A 23,437-nucleotide genomic window follows, 5' to 3' on the forward strand; every position below is an offset into this window, starting at 1 on the left:
ATAGTATGCGTCATGGCATCCCCCACCTGGCCTCTTCTTGCTATCAGGAGTTTACATCTTTGGAATGTCAGAGGCTGAACCTCTGATTATCTTGATGTCAGAAGATCAGAGCAGGGCAGTGGAGATTTTGGCTCTGCAGGTCAACAGTTTGCTTTGCAAGCACCGAACATCACACAGAAGCAACTTCTTGAGCTGGCTGGTAGGCAGAAGCCTGTATGCTGAGTTGACTTTTGTCATCTGACTCAATGACTTCTTACAGTGAAACTGCATCTCACATCAGTAATATTCTGTAATGCAATTGTTATTTTCAACTAGAAACTGTCAGTTCAGTTTTCCAGAGCCAAAAGTGTCCATTGCTCCACCACTGCCTCTAAACCACCGCTGTTTTTCCCTCCCCATAACCACAATTTAGAACCAGTAACAGTTGAGACCATTGTTTTATGCAGCTAAATTTATTCTCAGAACAGATTACATTTAGATGTGGAGAGGTGGTCAACAGCAGGGAAAATTGTCCTTTTTGCTGTCAGTCACGTGCTTTATGTAAGACTGAGCTCTGCTCATAAACAGCGGGTGCGTTTTCTTCTTTACTGTTGTTAAAACAAATCAAACCTGCTTTCACTGACTGTCCAGCACAAGTTTTTAGCAATGTATTGAACCTTCCCAAGAAAGTAATGCTGGGTTAATGGTAATGCTGAAAGGCTGACCCCCTACTAGCTGTTGAAATAAGGAAGTTCTCTTTGCCATGGGTGACTTATGACAGTTTTAGATCCCTAGTTAAATGATCTATGAAATGCTTAATAAAATTAAAAGGGATGTAGAACTCTTAGTGACGCAGAATTATTGGATATTCCATAGGTTTTGGTCCTCTGTCATGGAGGGGCATATTATTTCTGTGGGTACAGGTGGCTGCCCATCAGGTACATCACAAAACCCTCCTACTGCAAGTGGAATCTGTGCCCTTCCATGCAAGTTTCTGCTATTCCCATTCCACCCTACTGTGGATGGCCTCTGTAGCCTTACATCTCCCACATGCCCTTGCTCCCCTTCAAATGAAACAGTAAGTGGCTTAAATAAAACCTACAGCCAGCACTACGGATTTCCGAAGAACAGCTTTTATCTCGTAGTTGTTGACTGTGAATATAAATCTTCTTGCTTCTGCAAGTGAGCTCATCAATGACATGACTGACATGATACTTACCTCTAACTTACTACTTGCACTGAAAAAAATGAAGCAATTAGCTTTGCTTTACATGATTTTTCTACAGACTTCAATAAAAATGTGACTACAAATAATTACAAAGCCTGCCTTTTTTAGGCAACCTATAGTATACAGAGTGGAGAATGTTACAAGAGCACGTCCAGTAAAGACAATACATCAACATAACAATGCAGGATATTTCAGTAAAAATAGAATAAATAAAATAAAAATATTTTAAGCTGTATTTAACAGGTTAATTTAGAATATGGCATTAGACATACAAGGCATAGTGAACATGGCTGCCGGCCTACGGAACCACTAGGGATTATAAAAAATGCATAGATAACTGTAGGGTTGCTGCAACATTGACTGAACCAGTGGCAGTTGCTCAAACACACATCCCAGACAGACTTTTTTGGCCATGGTAAAGACTTGTACTATATTGTTTGACAAAAGATAAGGGTGTTGCAGTGTTAGGCTGGTTCTGCAAACACCCTGGGTGTGTATTTAATCTTTTGGAGAATATGGAGCTATACTGAAGCAAAAAGGCCACATACAGTCAGCTGGTTAAGCATGCTACTGAAGTGTTGGCAAAATCAACAATATTTTCTTAACAGACACAAAACTCAAAACATACATTGGCAGGTGACCTATGGCATTTCAAATCCCCTTCTGTCTTCTCTTCAGCCCTTTCTGTAATGGCACCCTTTGCCAGTGAAAGCGAATGGGATGGTGGTAGCCTTGACAACCCTGATGCAGAACTACCTCTATGCTACTCTTTGCTGGTTTTGTTTAAAGAGAGTCCAGATCTCTCTTGGGGAGAATCAGCACGGTGCAGATGCAACTACAAAGTTTAATTCTACGGTTTAAACTTCACTGGTGTAGAACAGCTGCAAATCCCAAATCCTGGCTGGAACTTTAAAAAGACACTGACAAATTATTTTCTGTAATTTAAAATAAACTGAAGCCAACATCTGAATTACTAGCACGATGATAAATAAAGGAAGTTTTATCTCTCAACTTCATGGTCCTACCCAGAGGTATGGTGCTTGCCACAACATCTTGATGTGGATCATGACCACATCTGGTCATGAGGGGAAGTGAGTTTTCACCCTGTTCCCAGCAGGCATCATTGGGATCAGCACTAGAAGCTGAACAAGCATGTTTGTAAGCTGCCATCTCCACGCTTCACAACCTGGTCTTATGGTCAGTTTAACCTCTGGTACTGCTGAAGTTGGGTTGTTGGCATCCCCTCACCTCAGCTCTCCCTGCCTGGCATATACAGCTCCTCCCTCAGTTCCACCAGCAGCAGAGCCATTGTGGAGGGGGTAGCAGCAATGGGAGCCTTGGGAGGGAAATAACTGCTTCAGTGCCCAGGGTGCAGAACTGTGCTCATAAGGAGATGAGAGATGGGTGAAGATCAGCTCTTCAGGGGGTGTTCTAGAGAGCTAAATTTAATTACAGCAAACAGTTGCATAGCTAGCATTAGCTGACACGTGCTCATACATCATGCTGAGCTTCACTTAATGATTTTTCTGCATTGAAAAATGCAGAAATTTCTTGAATCATCATTCTTTTCCCCTTTGTTCCTACATTGCTTTGCCCAGGTGTTGCCATTAGTTTTTTTTAAGCAAGGAAATAAAATGTTGTATCAGTTTCTTGCATAGTAAAATAAAAAAATACAGCTCTTGTAATAACAACCTTGCCAATGTTCTTTTAAAATTAAATGACCAGATTTGCAGACCTGGGAGGCAGTTACAGCCTGGAACACCTCTCTAGATGGAAGCAAAACAGTTTTAATGCTAGTTAAAAATATCGTTACTGTTCCATTTCCAAAATTTGTACCAATCTGCAGGTTGAGACAGAAGACAGCAAAGGGAGAGACTCAAGATGTGTGACTGCATTTGAACATCAGCCTGAGGTACACTTTTGAGCAGCAACACTGGGCTGGCTTTGTCAAGGCCTGTGGTAGTAAGTCAAAGCAATTGTAAGAAGCCTGTGGAGCAAAAGCACAAAATCAGGTTTTATGTTTATTTACGCTCCATCCCTGGCAGTGTTCAAAGCCAGGCTGCACAGAGCCTTGGGTGACATGGTGTGAGGTGTCCCAGCCCATGGCATGGGGGTTGGAACTGGATGATATTAAGGTCCTTTCCAGCCCTGACTATTCTATGATTCTATGTACCCCCTGAAGCACTATCTTGTTAGAAAAAACTACTCTTCTTATTTTGTCATGAGAGTATTGGAAGAGATTTAATGGAATTCTGTAATTGACAAGAAGCACAACTGATCTTTCTGGGGCGTGTTCAGCATTCAGCAACAAACTCTGAGGGGAAGGGGGAACTGTGCAACCAGATGCTGAATTGAACATTTCATCAAACACTTGTATGGAAAAGGTTTGGAATAGTTTAGTCTCTGTAAGAGTTGTAAGACAATAAAATTACAGACTAATTCTTTCTTACTCCTGATTGGTTTGAGCCCTCTGTGAAAAAAATGATATTTGTGATGAACTAATGGCAGATTTAGGAGAATAAATTTAACAGCCAGCAGTTGCATTTGTATGTTTAAAGCTGAAAAGCTTCAGTAGATCACCCTGCAACTCAGTCACTGAAAACTCTTCTGGATTTTTCAGCATTGCTTTAGTATTAAGCACAATTCTTCTCTAAGACCATGATGTATAACTGGGAGATGAAATAATGACACCACGATTCAGAAGCGTGTCGGGGAGTTATTAAAGTGGTTGCTAGACCAATGCTGACAAACAATTTAAAACTAACAGGTGTAGTTCTGTAAAAAATAAAACATGGTATTTAATCTACAGTAATTCAATGGTAGCTAACACTTGGTACCTACTCCAGTGTTGAAAACAGAGCAAAGTGCTGTAGGAGTTAAGATTGGTTTGTGACAAATTCAGCTCAAGACGGTGAAACTAGCAACTTGGGCATCATTCACTCCAAGGACTTTAGCATGAGTTCACTGGGAGGGACGTGGCCATATTCTTTTTTTTTTGTGTGTGAGTTTAGGTAACGTTCATGTATTTACAATCAAACAGACCTTCCATTGTTCATGGTGTAACTCACTGACAGCAAAAAAATTATTCATGCTTCTTTTCATATCACACGATGGTGGAAAGAACGAGAACATGCTTGTCTAACATTGCTTCGATAAGGGTAAATTCTCTGAAGACAAAGCATCAGCAATTTGAAATGGAAGGCCAGACAACGTCAATTCACTTTCCTTAGTATAGCTAGTGTTATCTTCAGTTAAGGGTTAGGAGGCTCTTCTCTGGCGCAGCTACGGCATCTCAGTGACGGGGCGTTTCTGTTTCAAAGTGTCAATGAGAGACAACACTCCTCGTTTTACGTTGGTTGTAACTCTTCTAGTCACGGAGTCTGCAGGAGGTGGGGGTGGTCGCACTTTCTGTGAGGGCGGTCTGGCTACTAAGCACTTCTGATACCGCAACTGCAACAAAGCAGAAGCATTCTGCAGTCCTTACTGCATCCAATACTTTCACACACCATTTAAAATACACTCCTAGTGCTTTCTCATTAAATATAGTCAAACCTCCATTTTGGTTGTGACAAACAGCCCAGCTGAAGTTAAAGAGACTCTGCTCTATCAGTCTGTGAACAGAAACTGCTCTTCAGCATGCGATGGATTCTAAGTCATACAAACAGCCCTCAAAAAAGTTTTCTGAGTTCAGCTATTCTTGAACAAGGATTATCTTCACTACATTGTTGCTAGACTGTATAACTCAACTACAAGTAATATGTTTTTCCAGCGTTAGATAACTTGTATACTGAAAGAGAAGACTTCTAACTTACACAGAAGTTGCAGAGGTCAGGAGGGAAGATGATTAAAGGAGCATTGTTCACTAAACTGACACTTCAAACTTAAAAATGTTTGAGTTTTAAGTGATTAAATATATCAGAATCACAAATCCTATTTTTATCTGTTCTTTCTCTGTCTTGAAATCAACGTAACTGCAAATTTGGAAAGCTGATTATTTATGGAGGCAATGAAAAATCTAAGTCCTCTGAGGTGCCTTTGCGGAAGGTCACTTACCATACAAGCAGCCTGAACAGCTTCGGACACATTGCCTGCGTTCGGTTCACACCAGAAAACATGGCACTCAAAATGCTGGTTTCCAGTATCCATAATGAAGGCAAATGTGTGAATGTCCTTGCCTACCCCCATGAAGGACAGGAACCGCACACGACACTCCACCATGATCTCCTCTTCATTCTGGTTACGAATCAAATGATTGATCATGACTATTCGATATTCTGTGAACTTTACTGTCAGTCTTATGTTGATTAAACAGGGCAGGGAACACTCCTTTTTTGATCTATCTGTATGCATGCAGTGTGCCCAGGCCTGGGCTGGATCTCCCTTTCTACTACCAGAGGACCAAGGCTCTGAGCATTAGCACTGAGCACACTGTGTACTTTAAAAACTGTTTGTTTTGTAAAGAAACAAACCAACATGGCTACCATGACTCCAAAAGATGCTCCCCTATCACTGCTATGTTACAGAGGTGCTGGTTTAGTGCTTCATCAATAGACATAAACAAAAGGCATTCTTTGGAAGTTTCATTGTATTCATCTCAATAAAAAATGCTCTACAAAGGACAGTGATGTGAAACACAGATTTTAATATTTCTCTTGGCTCCCATACAGGTAAATACAGTTTAGAATTTAGGATTGCTTACTTAGGGCTTAACCTTCAGCATTTTAGGCTCAAAATTCCTGGAAAGCATAACACTGAATTTAAGTATCTAATGAATACTTATAATAATTTATTTCTGAGAACATGCTTGGAATGGCAAGCCAAGCTGAAGCTGATCAAAGCAGTAAGAGCCTCTGCAGGTTCTGGAAAGAAATAAAATGCCAAATAAGCAAATAAATTTTAGCATAACTCCCTCTACTAGTGTTCCTGTGTTCCTGGTTTTCAACACTCATATTATTATGTTAAATGAGTTTTGAACAAGCCAGTCTGCCTTACTCTTTCATTGATGACTGTGACAGTAGCATCAGCAACATTCATAGTAACTGGCATCCAATCTTCTTTGCTAGAAGAAGTCATTAGACTTTCAATGGCACTGTTCAGAGTATCCATTCCTAGGAGAGAAGAAAATGCAATAGTAAAAAATAAATACACAAGTAAGCAACACATTTTTATTTTCACAGGAGTACAGAAAACATTGTTTTGGACTCCTTACTAAATTTAATTTGATAATGGAGAGAAGGGTTGTGAAGTTGGTTTTCTTAATCTGCAAAAACAAAACAGGTGCCTCTGGCTTAGTTAAAAACAGGGTAGCATCATGTTTAGCTGCTGTGCAGTTCCAGTTTTCTAAGGCCCTTCTCATTAGTAGCAGAAAAAGCAGTAGAAAGAAGGAACTCTGCCTTCTCTGCAACTCCCAAAATACTCTGGTTGCAAAACACATGTTCAAATGAGGCCCTGAATGTGACCTGTATGGCTGACACACAAGAGTTGCTACCCTTTGAGACCAGGTATTACACTTGGTTAGCCAGAGTCCAGCCATTGGAATTACTAAGTCATATGCGAGGTACTTTGGAATTCACTCAAGAGTCACCTACCCACGGGTTTAGCTACAGGCAGCATGCCCAGGTACTGGACGTGGAACTTCTGTACCAGTTCTGTCTTTGGTGTTGGGAAATCTACTGCATGGGAACAAAAATCAATTTCTGTTTATCAGCATTCACAGCAGGGAAAACCACTTTTATTTCATCAATAATGTGAAACAGTTTACCCAGTAATTGTGCTCTGAAGATATTGTATTGATCGAAACTATTTTTTACTCCTTCTGACAAGAACAATGGTCAATAATTTCTAAAGGAATTATGGATAACTTTGCACCACCTAATTCTTGACCTATGCTAAGAACAAGGTCATGTTGTATTGCTGGCATATTAAAAACCAGAATATATAGATGAATGAATCTCTGAGACAAACAGACCTAAGATTCACTGCATAACTATGTAAAATCTGGAATGTGTTTTAAATGCTATCCTTGTTAATACATTAAACACAGTCCTCAAGTAATCAATAGTACTGTCTGAGCAGACAATTACACAAGCTGATGTATGGATTAGGAGTAAGATATTCAGTATAAACTGGTGGATCCAGAAGCATGTAATTTCCTGCAAAGCTAACACAAAGTGTGTTTGTTCTCCTGGAATACTTTCAAAATAGCAACTATTAAGCAATGACTAATAAAGGCTTGCAAAAGGCACTTTCTTCAGCCATGCAGCAGAGTGTGCAAAACCCCCGTAAGGTGGATGATGACCCACTTGCACCCCTTGCCTTGGAAACTGCTAACATAGATGCTGAAACCTAGGAGTGCTCCTGCATTTCCCCCAAATCCAAGTGACTAAATGGAGCATACTGTGTTTTAAGATTTGGCCAGTAGGTGCAGTCTCAAGTCAGGAGGTATTTTGATTTGAAAAGGACAATATGTGCAAGTAGCCACAAACAGGTAAGGCTGCATTTGCCACATTTGTATTTGGAAATAAAAGGAAATGTACAAGCTGACATAACTGAGCAGGACTCCATTCCTGCCAACACAGATAATAAAAATGCTTAATATCAACATAAGAGGTTACAGTCAGATGCAGTAATTAAAAGACAGGATTACACTCCAGACTTCTGCACCCAACATGCTCCATTTTGGTCAAAAGCAGCATCAGAAACTAAACACATCTAACCCAGGACCACCCTGAGGATATGAGCTGTAATACACAATACCTTGCAGAGGAACATCAAGGTTGACATTTGTCCCCCCTTGCAATGAACCGCAAGCCATAGCTTTAGCATTCTTCCGTTCGGCCATAATCTAAAGGTGACAGTGATAATACAGCATTTATTATTTTTTTAACACAGTTCATTAGCAACTACAAGTATATATTTACTCCTATTTCAGCCTTAGTTTGTGAAATCTGAAGTCAGCAGCTACATGACTAAACAGGTTATTCTTTTTAAACAACAACTTTAATTTTCCCCCAGTTTATTCACCATTCCTTAACTGCAGTAAGAACGTAAGTGGTGCACAAGCCTAGATGAAAGATCGATGGAGAAGGAAAAAAACCTCCAGCCATTTTTATCAACAGCAAAATTGCAGTGAGGAGCAATACAGCAAGAAATATAAATATTTAACACACAAGAAGAGTGTTCATTATTAACGTTCCTCTCTGATCTAGTGCTCTGTGTAATTTCTTCCTCCATTTTTATGTTTTCTTCTGCAATTAAAAATCCCATGCGAATACAACCTCTTCTTTCCCCAAAATGTAGAATATTAGCAAAAGAGAAAAAATACCCAATGCAACACTTCAAAATTACCACTTTGGGTGATTATTCCCCACAGATACATGTTTGAGAAGGGACACGGAGGCTAACAGAAGTTCTCCAAAGCTCATATATGAAGCATTGCCATGTGCTTCTTTATGCTATGACTGCTAACTAATTAACTAGAAAGATAACTGGTGTTCCAGCATATGTCACTTGGTCTGAAGATGCTCCTAGTAAATTCCACCCCCCCCCCTCTTTTTTCTTTTAGGTTTCATATTTTGAATGTATTTTTTGCTTCAGGGACAGATGAAAAACGACACACACTAGCTTAGGAAGGAGTCCTGATTGAGCCAAGAAGACCAGTGTGTCAGTTAGCACATGCCAAGTGCTTCCCTGAATCAAGATTATATCTACTGCTGAATTATGAAGGAACATGCTCTACTTTAACAACACTATCCTGTTTTATCTGTGTTACTTTAGTTATAGTTTTAAATGCTTACTTACTCTCTAATCCAAAATTAATGCCAGGAATTTCATGTCATAGTTACATATATGTGACAACTCTACTCCCCTTGACACCCCTGTGTATAGCTACCATAGCATCTACTTGGTGTTGACCTTAACTGGGTAAGAGCAGCTGTGATACGTACAACCTGTGTAGCATGTTTTTCCTTTGCTGGAAACGTGTGACAATTGAAAGATGTAGGAGAAAAAGGCTGGACATAAGAGGTCTAGGCTTCTCCAGCCAGCCACTGCTGCAGCCCCTGGTATTAACCTTCACCAGGCACAGCCTGAAGCTCCCTGGCAAACCTGAGCAGCTGCCTTTGTTCTGCCACCTGCATTTCCTCAGACACCCAAGCCTAGGCAAGCCTGACAGGCTCTGCACAGTTGTTGGGCCACCTTCTGCCTCAGGCAGAACTCTGCTGCCCAGGATGTTACAGGAATGCACAGTGTAAATGCTCATGTTGTTCCCATGTAGCATTGCAAGTTCAGTAGCCATGGCTGCAGCGCTGCAAAAACATTTACACAATACAGCTGGCTACAAAGGGGAATTTGACATAGAATCACAGAATAGTTAGGGTTGGAAAGGACCTTAAGATCATCAAGTTCCTACATCACTGATTCCATTCACTACCATGAAGTCAAAACTTAAAAAGCAAATGACAGGCATACAGTAAATGCACAGAATGTTAAACCCCAAAGGTTTCCTAATGAGCTTTTTAAAAAGAGCCGTGACTCACGAGGAGGAACAAGTCACACCAGGATAACTGATAAGGTTATTCATCCCCACAGCCAATGCTGGAATGCACACTGACATGTTTTCAGGGAAACCAAAATGAGCAGCATAGTATTTTTTAAGAACAGGAATGCAACCACAAATCCACCACAGCTCAATAAACAAATAAAAAAGAGTTTAAAGTAGATTTGTTTAACTGCCTCTGTATAAAGCGTTTCAATCAGATTTGCCTGCTGTAAAGGACGTGCTGCCTTGCTACAGCTGCATGAAATGACTGTGCAGAGGACACTCATGAACTGATCATGCAAGAACATCAAAATTAATAACCAGCAAATAGTGGCAAATCTGTAAGATAAAAATGACTGAAGAGAACGGTCCTCTCCAGCATTACAGACAACACTACCACAAGCAGGAATAAAGATACTTTAGTATTTGTAACTAGTGTGACTTTTAACCCACTCTTCTCCCATCTCCCCCTTTTTTAAGTGAACATGTTATGTTAGCAACTGTTTTCCTGTCTGGCCTGCAGGACAATACCACTGAATAATAGCATTCAAACAAGGCCTGATTTATTTACAGAGTTTCACATCACCATTTATTATTAATTGAAGCTGTGTGTTCCTTTTCAATTTTCAGTCCACTGCTTCTTTATTATTCAAGAAAACCTTCAGCCTCTATACACACGTCTACTCAAAAGCACCTCTCATGCTTCTCAAATCTCAATACTCATCCCCCCCCATTATTCCATCCATTCATGTCCTTCCCTTTACAAATTCTCTATACTGTTTTTTGTTGCCATCGATGTAAACTAAACTATCAATGTGTACAATTACTGATTAATTTAGGCTCAGTGAGCTCTAACCAGAGGAATGCATATGACTTTAAATCCACTTGCCTTGGAGCAGATTTCATGTAAACTTGTGGCAATGGCTTTTGCCGGTGTGTCACATCGAAACACATGACATTTCAGAATCCTTGTGTCTTTATCTCTTGCCACATAAGCAAAGTCCCTGTATAAATAAGATAAACAGACACATTAGAAACAAGAAAAACAAATTAAGGCATTAGGATCAGTAGTATCTTCAAAACAGCAAGTTCTACTTTCATTTAACAGTAGGCTGTCAAAGAATAAAACACATGCTTTTGACAAAGCAGATCCACAAATGTAATAAGCTGCATACCCATGAAACATGTATCTGAAATTCGATGCTTAGCCTATATCACGACAGAGCTCATTACAATTTCCTAACCTGTGCAACTGCCAACCCGTAATTCCAACTGCAATTGGAAATACACGGAAAAAATTACTCAGATTTTTTATTGAAGATTACGTGGAGAAGAGAATTACAAGCTAAGGCAGAAAACACATGCAGCTCTTAAATGCCAACCCCCCTGAGAAACAGCATACAAGTATTTCCAAGGACTACATAAAGTGTTTAAAATATGCAGATAGTTAATTAGAGATGTGGTTGCGTAAGGGAAATGTGAACCTGCTGAGCTCTGCTCACACTAATTGGCCCAGATTTTTGACCTTATTTCTCAGAAGTTAAATAAAGCTGCCCTAAAAAAGAGATTTTTGCCCTGCACTGGCTGGTCACCACAGCACAGCTTTCTAGCATGAGCAATGGAAGTGCCAGGATTATGTTTATTTGGTCCCAGGCTATTTAAGAATTGGAGCTCTTCTGACAAAGCCCAACTGGTATATACAGAGTCAGGAATAAGCCTGGCTTTGCCTGGTTGCTATTCTTGCTATAGCAGACTCTGCTCCCTGGCCTTGATCCTCTGCTTCTTCATGTCCTCTGAGCAACCATAGCCCAGTTCAACTTTAAGACCTTTCTGCTGTCTCCAGATATCTCTGGGACTTTGCATGCCTAGCAGAGCTATGCTGAGTAGCTAACTAGAATTAGACCAGAGAAGAGAGGCTGGAGCTCCCAACAGCCCCTTATACCTGAAGTCTCCTTTCAGTGCCTTTTCTCTTCTTGCACAAATAATCAGCAGCAACATTCTAACTGGTGAAGAGATAGGACAGATATTCCTAAACCACAGATTTTATATACAGTAATACTTCAGTTTATACTAAAGTCTGTAAATATCCCGAGCAGGGTTTAATGTAGCATGGATTGCCAATTTCTTTGCTCATCACAGATGCCCAATGAATCGAAGAATTTTCTACTGAAGTTATCCAGGGAGAACCAGACTGTGGCAGATGGGTAGCCAGACTTCCAGCTCTGTATGAGATATGAACAGTGTCCTGCAGTTCAGTACCTTGTACCTAATTCATCAGCCCTAGGTTTTGTCATTAATGAGCCTTGCAATGAAAAGGGCAGTTGCCTGCAGTCCAGGCTGCTCAGTGACAGGTACAGGTTGTTCCTCTGTTTAACTGCTTGCAACCTGGTGAATAATACTGGTGAATAATAGCCTGGTGAATAATACTTTAAAATACACCCACAAAACTAACAGGAGCTGAGATCTGGAAACAATTCCACATGACAGAACCATGCAGAAACACAATGAAGCACACCCCAAGCACTTCAGCCACAATCTGCAAGAGCCTTTTGGCATGTTGTTCCCTTTTTCTGCACTGGAATTTCAAGAGATGCTGAGCTCCAGCTGGAATCTTGTTCCTGGGAAAAAAAGATGATGCTTTCTGGCTCATCTGTACATGTGCCAAGCCTTGCTTTAGAAAGGGTTTCTCCTAGCTTAATGTTTCAAAAGCAAATTGCAGGCTCCCATCTAGATTCTAGCCATAAGTACCACAGCTTCATCAAGATTTCTCCCTTCTCCTTTACATGCAAGAAAAACTTGCTCACTGTCAAAGGGCAGATACTGCCCACAAAGATGTTATTTTTAGTCAAAATGCAATGTGTTGATTTTCTGACAGAGCTGGTAGCAGCCCTATAGGCCACCTATAGGCCTGTATAGCCTATAGGCCACCTAATGTTCTCCTCCACAGACTGCTGCATAACTATTTTTTTAATGGTTTGGGTGGGAAGGGACCTTTAAAGATCATCTAGTGCAAGCCCCCTGTACTGGGTATGAACATCTTCCACTAAATCAGGTTGCTCAGAGCCTTGTCCAACATAACTTTAAATGTTTTCAGGGATGGGGCATCCACAACTTCTGTCCCAGCATTCCACCACCCTCATGGTAAAAAATTCCTTCCTCATACCTAGTCTGAATCTACCCTCCTTTAGTTTAAAACCATTACCCCTTGTCCTTTCACAACAGGTCCTACTAAAAAATGTGTCCCCATCTTTCTTATAAGCCCCTTGAAGTACTGGAAGGCTACTACAAGGTTTTCCCAGAGCCTTCTCCAGGCTGAACAAGGCCAGCTCTCACAGCCTTTCCTCATAGGAGAGGTGCTCTATCCCTCTGAGCATATTCATGACCTCCTCTGGACTAACTCAAACAGGTCCATGTCCCTCTTGTGCTGGGGGCCCCAGAACTGAACACAGTAGTGCAGGTGGGATGTCACAAGAGCAGAACAGAGCAGCAGAATCACCTCCCTTGACCTGCTGGTCACATTTCTTTCAATGCAGCCCAGGATAGGGTTGGCTTTTTGGGATGTTGAAAGCCCACTGACAGGTCATGCCCAGCTTTTCATCCATTAGTGTGAGAGGTATACACCAGTACCCTCAAGTCCTTCTCTGCAGGGCTGCTGTCAATGCCTTCATCGACAGCTGGATACTGGTGGGTTCTTTAAGAAACACTGATAACTCTACTGCCTGCAGCAAGTCTCTGGGTGTTGCAGCCTGGGGAGTCCCCAGTGCTGCATGAGATGTCTCATTTTTGTCCTGTGAAATTCCACTTGTGCTGAATCACCCTGAAGAAGTGCAAAAACACCACTTCCTTCCTGTGAGGGGGTTGGAGGGTGCCAGGAAGGTGCTACCAGGGGCACCTGGTCCGTGCCTGGGCTCAGCAAGTGCTGCCTCAGTACTGCAGTGGTGCATGTAACACAGAGTCAGCCTCTCCAGCACTTGGCACTGCAGCTCCTCAAAGTATTTCTGCTTGTAATTGTATGCATTCATAAACAAGGCAGTATGGCACAATTACAGGAGAACATGAAATACCAGCTAGTACATCAGTTTCAACTACTGAAAGCTAGTGAAAGTGTGGTGGTGCTTCAGACTCACACACCAATGTTTCATCTTATAAATAACTGAACAGCTTGAAAAAGTAAATCAGCTAATTACATGCATGGATTGTGAATATACATAAACCTTTAGACAATAGGGCCTGCATCTGTAAATCTGCCATGACAGAGCTGGAAATCTGAGTTCTTCAAAACCTGTGGTACTGCATCATACATAACCCCGCCAACACCAGCTGCATTCAAATCATCAATCAAAATGAGCACACAAACCATCCTTCTCCCTTCTGACAGCACACAGTGACATTGATCAATGATACTTCGTTGAAGAAAAAAGCTGTATATTCTTAAAACTTTTTAACACCACTTCTGTTGATACAGGATTATAGAGAAGAGGTACTGCATAGTAGGTTGTGGGGTTTTCTAGTTTTTATTAAAACATCTTTCCAGTTACAGGAACTGGATATAAATCAGTGCTCTGGAAAAGAGCTAGAAAACCAGAAAAATAAGGAAGAGAATTATTTTGCTGGACAAGTGGGTAACTCTGGTTCCACTCAACAGGTAAAAATTCAGTAGAATTTTTGAAAGAGTACAGGACCAGAGGCAGGCATTTATAAAGCAATTTAGAGAATTGCAAGGACAATGTAAGGTGCTAAGGAGAAAGGAATTTCATTTTTATTTGCTCGTTTTCCCTCCTCAGTTGGCAATGTCTACAGTAATTGCTAAACCTCAGATAGCCATACCTATTTAACACCTGGCTAAGCATCATTTAGCTGCTCAACCCTGGGTGAACAGAATGACATTAAACATGATTTATGTTAATGCTGTCCTGTTGGAGTACCAGTCATTGCCATTTGCCTCTTCTAGGCTGAAGTCCTATTAAGCACAGCCTGAAAGAGCAGCACAGTCTCCATTACCTTCTCTCTGTAAACTTGTTTCTTCAAAGGAGTGTAGAACTGTGGCTGGTTTGGGGTTTTTTTTAGTTAACAAAACCAAAGCCCTACCCTTGAAGTCTGGAATAATGTTTTTTACTCTTATCAATCACAATTAAATTGCTGCTATTCAAAACAACTGTATTAAAATGGTAGGCAGGAAAATGTAAATTGCTTTACAGATTTACATACTGCAAATTGTAACAAGAATCCTTGAACCAGAAAACGGTATTGCCTGGCCTTGGCTTAAAATTGATTGAAATTCATCCAGAACAGCCTACAGAAGGTGACTGTTGATTTCCCTGTGCTGATGTACAGACTCCTGTGACTGCAGGGTCACAAAGCACACACTGCTGGGCTGTGGGGAACCATCTCCTGAGTCTATAACCTTCAGGCTTCCCAAAGAGCTGACCAGCAGAGTGAGTCAGAAGGCATCTGGCTGGATGCTGCCATTCACTGGCAGAGGAGGAGAAAGGAAAGTGAGAGGTGACACGTAAGAAGAAAAAGAGATAAATCTAACACCAACAAGACCACGCTCCAGTGGAGTTTTTTTCATGACACACAAATATTCTTGTATCACAACCAGCAGAGAAGATGAGGTCCAAGAAGCCCTGCAGTATTATGTATGACAGAAATCACAGACCTTCTGGATTAACACTTCATTTTTTTAATCAGGTCTGCTCTTTCACCTAGGAGAAAGAGGAATGACTTATAGCTGAAATGAAGCCTGAGACTTTGGTTGGTTCACTTGTTTTTTTTTTTATTAAGGAGTCACATTTTATTTTTATTAAGGTCACATCAAGGAGTCTGTGAATTTAGGGAGAAAACCCCAAAGGTAAGAAACCAGAGCTAGATGAAATAAGTAGCATTCACGCAAGCTGCAAAATTGGTTTGTAAAAAATTTACTGTGAGGGCCTTTCAAATTCCATTTCACCTACCAGATACCAGAATGAAACTGAATGAAACCACTGCTTCTCTTCTATACCCTCCGAAGGAAACCCACAGCCCATCCTCCAGGTGACTATACCAACTACTTTGGAAACAAATCCTGCAGCAGGAGGAAGAAAAATAACTAGTCCCACGAGTCTCCTTCCCATTTTTCCCAGGTAGTTATAGTGCATTTAACCACACATACTCCTCCTCAGTGATTAGAGTTGGGAGAGATGTGGGAGAGAATTACTTCTCCCTACATTTCTGACAGTTGCTGGCAATCCTAAAAACATACAAAAGCCTTGCAATTCTTCCTCACTCCAAGCACTCCACCCCACACTGCTCCTGGCTCTCTGGCTGCTCCCCAGCTACAACCCAGAGTGGCAGACCTGGCCACCACTACATTACCATGGCCATTAATTTTTGATCTATGCAGTTAAAATGCCTTTCCAAGCACACACTTTTGGGAGACTTTTCTTTTTTAAGCCTTGAAAAAGGGCTTCCTTGCAACAAAACATCAGTTCTGCATTTATGAAACTCTCCTTAAATGGTCTGGCACTGACACAGCATAGCTTGTTTTTCTAATTCATGCATAAAGTTTGTAGGGCAAATTATCCCCTGCTGAAAGGCTGTTTGCTTCATTCCTTGATAACGTCATTTGCTAACTCTCAAGGAGGAGTTATGGCTACTTTGTGCAATACTCGGAGGCTTTAATCTGGCAGCCTGAAACACACAGTCTGACAGTTTTTCTTTGATGTTTTATCATTGCCACAGTGCTCTGTGCTTCCAAAATGTGTTAAAACAATTACAGAGCTGATAGGTCTGATACCTATAGGTGCAGCCCTTCAGAGCCCGGCACTTCCAAGCCTGAGAGTATTTGCATGACTTTCACTCCAATTTCCTTCCAGCAGCCTGATCCTTGTGAAGCTGCAGAAGTCGTTTCCCAGATGCGCTTCCTGTGTTTCAATGCTGCCCACCACCTCCTCTTGTGGGGAGGGGACAGGACTCCTGTCAACCTTGCCACCACTGCCTCATTAGCCAGAAAGATGGTTTTGAGATGCTACAAGTCATTTCCCTTTCTACAATCAAGGGCTATATTCCAGCCCTGCAAAAGGCCACAGACTGATGGCAGATGATCCTGCCCCTCTACTCTGCTCTTGTGACACCTCACTTGGAGTATTGTGTGCAGTTCTGGTGCCCTCAGCATAAAAAGGACATGGAACTGTTGGAACAAGTACAGAGGAGGGCCACGAGGATGATCAGGGGACTGGAGCACCTCCTGTATGAAGACAGGCTGAGAAAGTTGGGGCTGTTCAGCCTGGAGAAGAGAAGGCTGCGTGGAGACTTCATAGCAGCCTTCCAATATCTGAAGGGGACCTACAAGGATGTTGGTGAGGGACTATTCACTAGGGACTGTAGTGACAGGACAAGGGGTAACGGGTTAAAACTTAAACAGGGGAGGTTTAGATTGGGTATAAGGAAGAAGTTCTTTACTGTGAGGGTGGTGAGGTAGTGGAATGGGTTGCCCAGGGAGGTTGTGAATGCTCCATCCCTGGCAGTGTTCAAGGCCAGGTTGGACAGAGCCTTGGGTGATATGGTTTAGTGTGAGGTGTCCCTGCCCATGGCAGGGGGGTTGGAACTAGATGATCTTCAGGTCCTTTCCAATCCTAACCATTCTATGACTGATGTAGGTGGAATCATGTCAAAGCACAATTCAGTATTGAAGCTCTCCAGATCCATGAGCTGGAGGCATAGCAATGTAATGACATTGTGACATATTAACATAATGACAACAGTACAGATTGTACTAAGGTTTATGTTCCATGCTAGTCCTCATTCCCAGCCTCAGCTCACAATCATATGACTGAAAGTATTACTGTCAGGGCAAGGAGGACAGTGTATTACGGATTCTTGGACTGGTTTGGGCTGGAAGGGACCTTAAAGATCATCCACTTCCAATGGCCTGCCAGGGACACCTTCCACTGGACCAGGTTGCTCAAAGCCCTGTCCAACCTGTCCTTGAACACTGCCAGGGATGGGGCAGCCACAACTCGGGCACTTGTCAGCATCTCACCATCTTCATAGGGAAGAACTTCCTTATATCTAATCTAAATCTCCCCTCTATCAGTTTAAAGCCATCACATGTGCCATGGTCATCAAGACTGCCCTGGGGACTCTGTGCTTCTGCAGCACTGACAGCATGAGGGGTCCCAGCTAACAGTGTGCCACATCCAGCTGGTGCTTAGGGCTGAGATGGGGCTTAACTGCTGCTCACCAACTGCTAGACAGATAGGACAAACTGGAAAGTCAAGCAGCAACTTAGACCTCAGCTTGTTTTGTAAAAGGACTTAGAGGAAGACAACTTCTGGGCCAGACCCTGTGAAAACCACTGACTTTATTGCTGCAAATTTTTCAGGGTGTTTGTTTTTGTTTTAAGTGTTTCACAACATTTATGAAATGTGCACAGCCAGGGGGCTGCTTCCTACCCTGTGCAACAGTTTTCAAAGAAAAGGCACACAAATAAGGTAGGTCCTCAAGGCCATTGTAGTTGCTGCTTCTCCTCTGCAGCATCACAAAGTGGTGGTAGTTTAACTCCTCAGGTTGGCCATTCTAGCATTTTTGATGAATGTTGAATTTCCTGTAACTGAGGGAGTATCTTATTATTCCTGTGAACATCTGAACAGCTCTCTGCAGCAAATCCTAGAAATTCAATTTTGAAAAGAAGTACTTCAGGTATTTTTAACAACACTTCAATCTTACAGATCTAACTGGAAGATGTGGGCCTTGGTTTATAAGGAATATTTGAAGATTTAATAAACAAATACACCAAGTTGAGACGCTCAAAGCACTACTACAGATTTAACTGAAGACGACAGACTAGACTAGAACATTTAATCTCTGCAATGTGATTTGGTTTATAAGCAATACTTACTAGTTCTTCTTTGTTTTTTATTATTCAGACAGAGAACACAGCAACCGTGCAAAGACACTACCCACAAATCTGCTTGCAGCACACTTTTGCTAGTGTTAGTCTAAGAGGATCATCACTCCTCACATGCATGAAATCTACATTAAATTGCAAATCCACAGTCTAGAAAGTTCAAACATTTGCCTAGGCCAACACTGCCTAAAGAATTGATTAAACCCTGTGAAGCCTGGAAACTATTCTCATTATATTCCACAAAGCAAACATGAGGAACAGTCCACATCTCTAAATCACATTCCTTCTGCCCAGTATCACTTTCAAGACCCTGTAATTTAGAAAAGCAAACAAACCCTGAATCTCATCTGTGGGACGCAATTCTATCAGCAAGAGCCTTTGGAGTGGCTGCAGCCCTTGTGTTGCAAAGCACCTGACTACAATGCCTTACTGTCTGCACTCCCATGAAACAGGAAGCATTGTAGAGAATCCCAAATGATCCCTTTGTACATCTAAACAAATCAAATGTACTGGGGACAACTTTTCTTCTAACTCAAAAGACAAGCAACCAACCCAGCCATATCTGAAACAAATACCAAAAATAGGAATAAACATCGACATTTCCAACTCTTGCTAAACTTAGCTCTGAAATTCCCTGCCAAGAGGGATGGGTAAGAAAAAACCCCAGCCCAACAAACCAAACACTACCAAAAAATTCCCCTTCCCCCAAAAGAACCCCATCCCAAACCACTACCAGTTTGATGGGTTTTTCATTTTTTAAGTAAAAGGTAGGAATTCAGTATTTTAATACAACTTTCTTGCATTTCAAACTGCAGAGAACAATATCTAAATTTTAAACTCAAACACTAGAAGCAAATATCAAAACCCCACAGCTATGCATAATTTTAAACTGTTCTAGTACTAGAGGGTTTGGGACCTGAAAACCCCCCCAAAAAAAACCCAGCAGGCAATATCAACTTGACAATACTGTTAATAGCAAGGTGACAGAGAGATACTCTCTGAAGTTTATTCACCAATACAAGCAAACTGATACAACATTGTTTGATGCATGCCAGAAAGATAAACATGAACATGGAAAACCAAAAATCATTTACCTCTCTCTGAATCCAGGGAAGCATGAAGAAATAGAAAGAGCAAGTTAGAAAGCACTCATGCAGTCAGAGCTCCAGCATAGGACGAGACAGGGTAGCTGAAAGTGCTGTACACTTAACATTTGCTGTTTGTTAGTAGCATAGTGTATCTAAGTATACTGACACTATTTCCTTTAGATACTTACTTTCCTTGAATCCTGTTGCTCGGAAGTTCATATTTTTGGAAACATGCAATGAAGCCAACAGGCATCAGCTGAACTTAAGAGTGGCAGCACAGACATTTCAACAGTGGGAGGTAATCAAGCTTAAAATACCACACACAAGTCCGGGAAGTAGTATGCAGGACGCAAAAACAGCTACAAGAAAGTGCATGGACTGTCCTTCCAAAATAACATTATTTAAAGCAGACAATTTAGAGTAGACACAGATGAAACAAACCAGAACAATTCATCAGGCTGTGAAAACCTTATGTTGTTTAAACTGGAAGAGTAGAAAGATTGTAATGATTTTGTTTAATGCCTTTTCCAAAAGCTCACGCCCCAAGGTCACCTGGGCTCCTCTGAAAGTTGTACTGTGAAGAAGTGACAGCCTGGGGAGCAACTTCACACGAGCACTGAGCTGAAGCCACGATGTATAAAACCACTACATACCTTCATTTCTGAAGCACTTTTGCAATCACAAATTAACCATTATCCCTTCCCCCCCTGCTGAATTGCTTTGCCCTGCTCCCTGCCTGAGCCCCTGCTACCTGCTTTCTAGGTCACACCAGGCATCATGGAACACCGGCAATGCGAGTCTGCAGGTACACTTGCACTTCTGGAGCTGTCACATGAAAAGCACACAGTTTCCCATCACATTACCACAAAGGGTTAGTTGTGCTGGGAATGAGGTGGGTTGCTGCCTGCTTCTGCCCAGCCCTTCTTAAAAACAGGACAACACTTTATGCAATGTACAGTGTCTCTACACGGTTAATAATCATTCTCCAGAAGAGAACGCTTAGTCTTAGTCCTGCTTTCCTGCCCTGCATGCATCTCAAAAACTCCCCTCTTTTAGGAAGGTCTCACCTCCAGTAAACATGTGAGCAAGATTCATGCACTGTGCACAAAAATGTGGGGCCATACAGCATCCTAGTTTGTGACTGACCCTGAGAAAAAGCAGTGGAGTGGAAAAATCATCTCATCTCAAGCAATAAGGGCAGGATTAATGACAGAGCACACTGAAGGGAAGGGATCCAATTCCCATTAGACATCTCACTTTATCAAGCTTGCAAAGCTTACAGGAATTGATCTGTTGCTTACTAAGAAATGGCTTAGTAAGTAGATCTGAAAAACATAGGCTTTCTAAGCCAGGTTTTGACTAAACCTGCACATGGTTAGCTGATTCTTCTGTCCAACACTGAAATGTAAGCCATACATGGATGCATATGTACATACCTAGAGACCTAATTTCTTTCTTATTTTGAGATGAAACCTCACCTGGTGCAACTTGTACCTGTTGCCCCTTTTAATCACCATGTGGCTCCTTGTGAAAAACAACAATTCACTGGAACAACCTCTCTAGGGATATGGTAGAGTCCCCCTCAAAGGAGGTTTTCAGGAAGTGACTGGAAAGGGTGCTAGACAGACTCATCTAGGCTCCCTTTCCCATGAAAGGCTGGATCAGATGGTCTTCTCATCCTTCCAGCCTGGGCTGTTCAACAAAAGCAGTCAAGTTGGAAAGAAGATCCATATTTAACAAATGTAATGGACATTTCCAGAAATTCTACAATGGGAGCATTAGCTGCATTGTAAAGAAGAAACATGGGCTGCTTTGTTCCACTTCCTTCCATGTAGTGAACTGGGAGCTTCCCTATTTCAATATTCAGTGGTGACCTGTAGAGTTCTCCTCAACCAAAACTCCACTCATTCCTTTGCTTTGGCTACATGGGCTTTCTACTGGGCTTTCCAGAATCAACAAGTACTTCACCATGCTTATTGCTAGCATTTTATATATTAAGAGGTTAAAATTAGATCTCAGTATTGCAAATACTGGAAGTTTTTCAAGCCTAAATGGCCCTTGCCCCTATATTTCAGTGCCAATTTGACAATCATAATAGAAAAGCTGTATCACTTTTACTTTCCAGAAAGTACAATGTTTCTAAGTAGTATGAGAAGCAAAATAATTTTCTTCATGCATTAATCACTGGCTTTATATGAAGTGGACAAACAGAAAAAGCTTTATATTGGAAATATATTCCACCAATTTAGATACTATGTACTGGGAGGTGTGGGGGTGAGGGGAAAGACATGCATTGGATCTACTAGATTTTGAACACAGTACAGTTAGATGCAAAACATGACCTGCTGGTGCAAACTCAGAGGGAGATCTGTTTATTCCCCTATTGTTACACAAGATACAATTGTACAGAGCAATCACCACTGCTGCTGTCAGCACAGACAAAGAAAAGAGCACAGGAGGAAATTCAGGAAGGTAAGAGAAAAATACAAGCAGTTGGGTTGCTGGACTTCACCAGACAGCGAGGGACCAGCGGGGCTCCCACACCATGGGATGCACGTGAATCAAGGGGGGCTGCATCCTGTTTCTAACCAGTTAATGACAGCTTTTCAGTTAGCCCAGTATCTCCTCACAGAGTGCTTGTAATTTATGAATAATTTTTACACAAAAGACTATTTGCCTGTATTCAATGTCACATTCTGGTAGGTCAGATATGGTTGGCTGATTTACCTTTAAACTTCTATAAATAAATTAAAATCACCCCAAGGCTAAAAAGCAGACAAGGAAAGCTGCAGTTCAAACAGCAGATTTTGCTGATGGCTCCAAGTGCCAGAAATGCTGCAAGAGCAGCTGTGCAAGTGCTTCGGAATGCTCTACATATCCTTTTCCAAGCTGACCGAGTTAAAAGAGGTCAAGCCAGAGCCTGCCAATAACATGGGAAGATAATACCTAGAAAATTGTGTCAGGGCTGCTACATAGGATTTGAGATTATTTTCTGAGGGGAAAAGGCCAAAACCTGCAAGGAAAACAGCCTGCAGAGGTGTGCAAAGGGAGCTCCTGTCCCAGAGTGAGCCCCGAGGGGACGCTGCCTGCCCCGGAAGGGGGTGAACAGTCTCCTTCCCCTTTGGATTTCAATCACCTTTGGAGGCAGCACATTACAGCATTGCCAAGGGTGCCTGCATCCCTGATCACCTCCACACTCCTCTCCCAGAGGGCTGTCCCAGCCCTGGGACACAGCAGATGCCAGACAGTTGCAGAGCAGTGTAACTGATGGGGCACTATCCTGTATGAGAGGTCTGCACAGTATGCAGCAGTGCTTGAGTATAAGACAATTTCTCCTTCCAGCCCCACCTTTTGTACATCAGTGACTGATGGAAGTTTTTTTGAATTATGGAATTATTGTTTTTGTTGGCATACAATGCCCACCCCACAAGCTGAAGGATAATTGAGATTTCACTGGGAGTGGGATAAGCTCAGGACACAATGCTAACCTGTCCTCCCAAAAACACCTTCCACATGGCACTCATGAAGCCATATCTACATTTCTACGTGTAGGTTTGGGCCTACCAGTACATGGGAGAGAGTGACACACTAGTGTGAGCCCAGCTGCGGGCAACCAAGGCTGCAGGAACCATGCTTATTTAGCCTGGAAATGAGATATACCTGTTTAGCCTGGGGATGAGGATCTAATTGGTGTCTATCACTCACTCATGGGAGCT

At 41.8% G+C, this 23,437-nt stretch overlaps 1 protein-coding gene across 10 annotated transcripts in view; it reads right to left on the minus strand.

Annotated features, from left to right (window-relative positions):
• Positions 1–433: 433 nt before the first annotated feature.
• Positions 434–23,437, minus strand: part of APBB2 (amyloid beta precursor protein binding family B member 2) — a 184,884-nt gene continuing 161,880 nt past the window's right edge. For all 10 annotated transcript variants that reach the window (XM_034064728.1, XM_034064731.1, XM_034064727.1 and 7 more), the window contains 6 exons: positions 10,636–10,750; positions 7,964–8,051; positions 6,796–6,879; positions 6,200–6,315; positions 5,261–5,440; positions 434–4,657 (listed from right to left, as the gene is read on the minus strand). In XM_034064728.1, the coding sequence (XP_033920619.1) occupies positions 4,490–4,657; positions 5,261–5,440; positions 6,200–6,315; positions 6,796–6,879; positions 7,964–8,051; positions 10,636–10,750 (751 nt within the window). In that variant the 3' untranslated portion in view covers positions 434–4,489. The remainder of the gene's footprint in view (positions 4,658–5,260; positions 5,441–6,199; positions 6,316–6,795; positions 6,880–7,963; positions 8,052–10,635; positions 10,751–23,437) is intronic.

This window comes from Melopsittacus undulatus, chromosome 7 (assembly GCF_012275295.1).
Source record: "Melopsittacus undulatus isolate bMelUnd1 chromosome 7, bMelUnd1.mat.Z, whole genome shotgun sequence".
Lineage (NCBI taxonomy): Eukaryota > Metazoa > Chordata > Aves > Psittaciformes > Psittaculidae > Melopsittacus > Melopsittacus undulatus.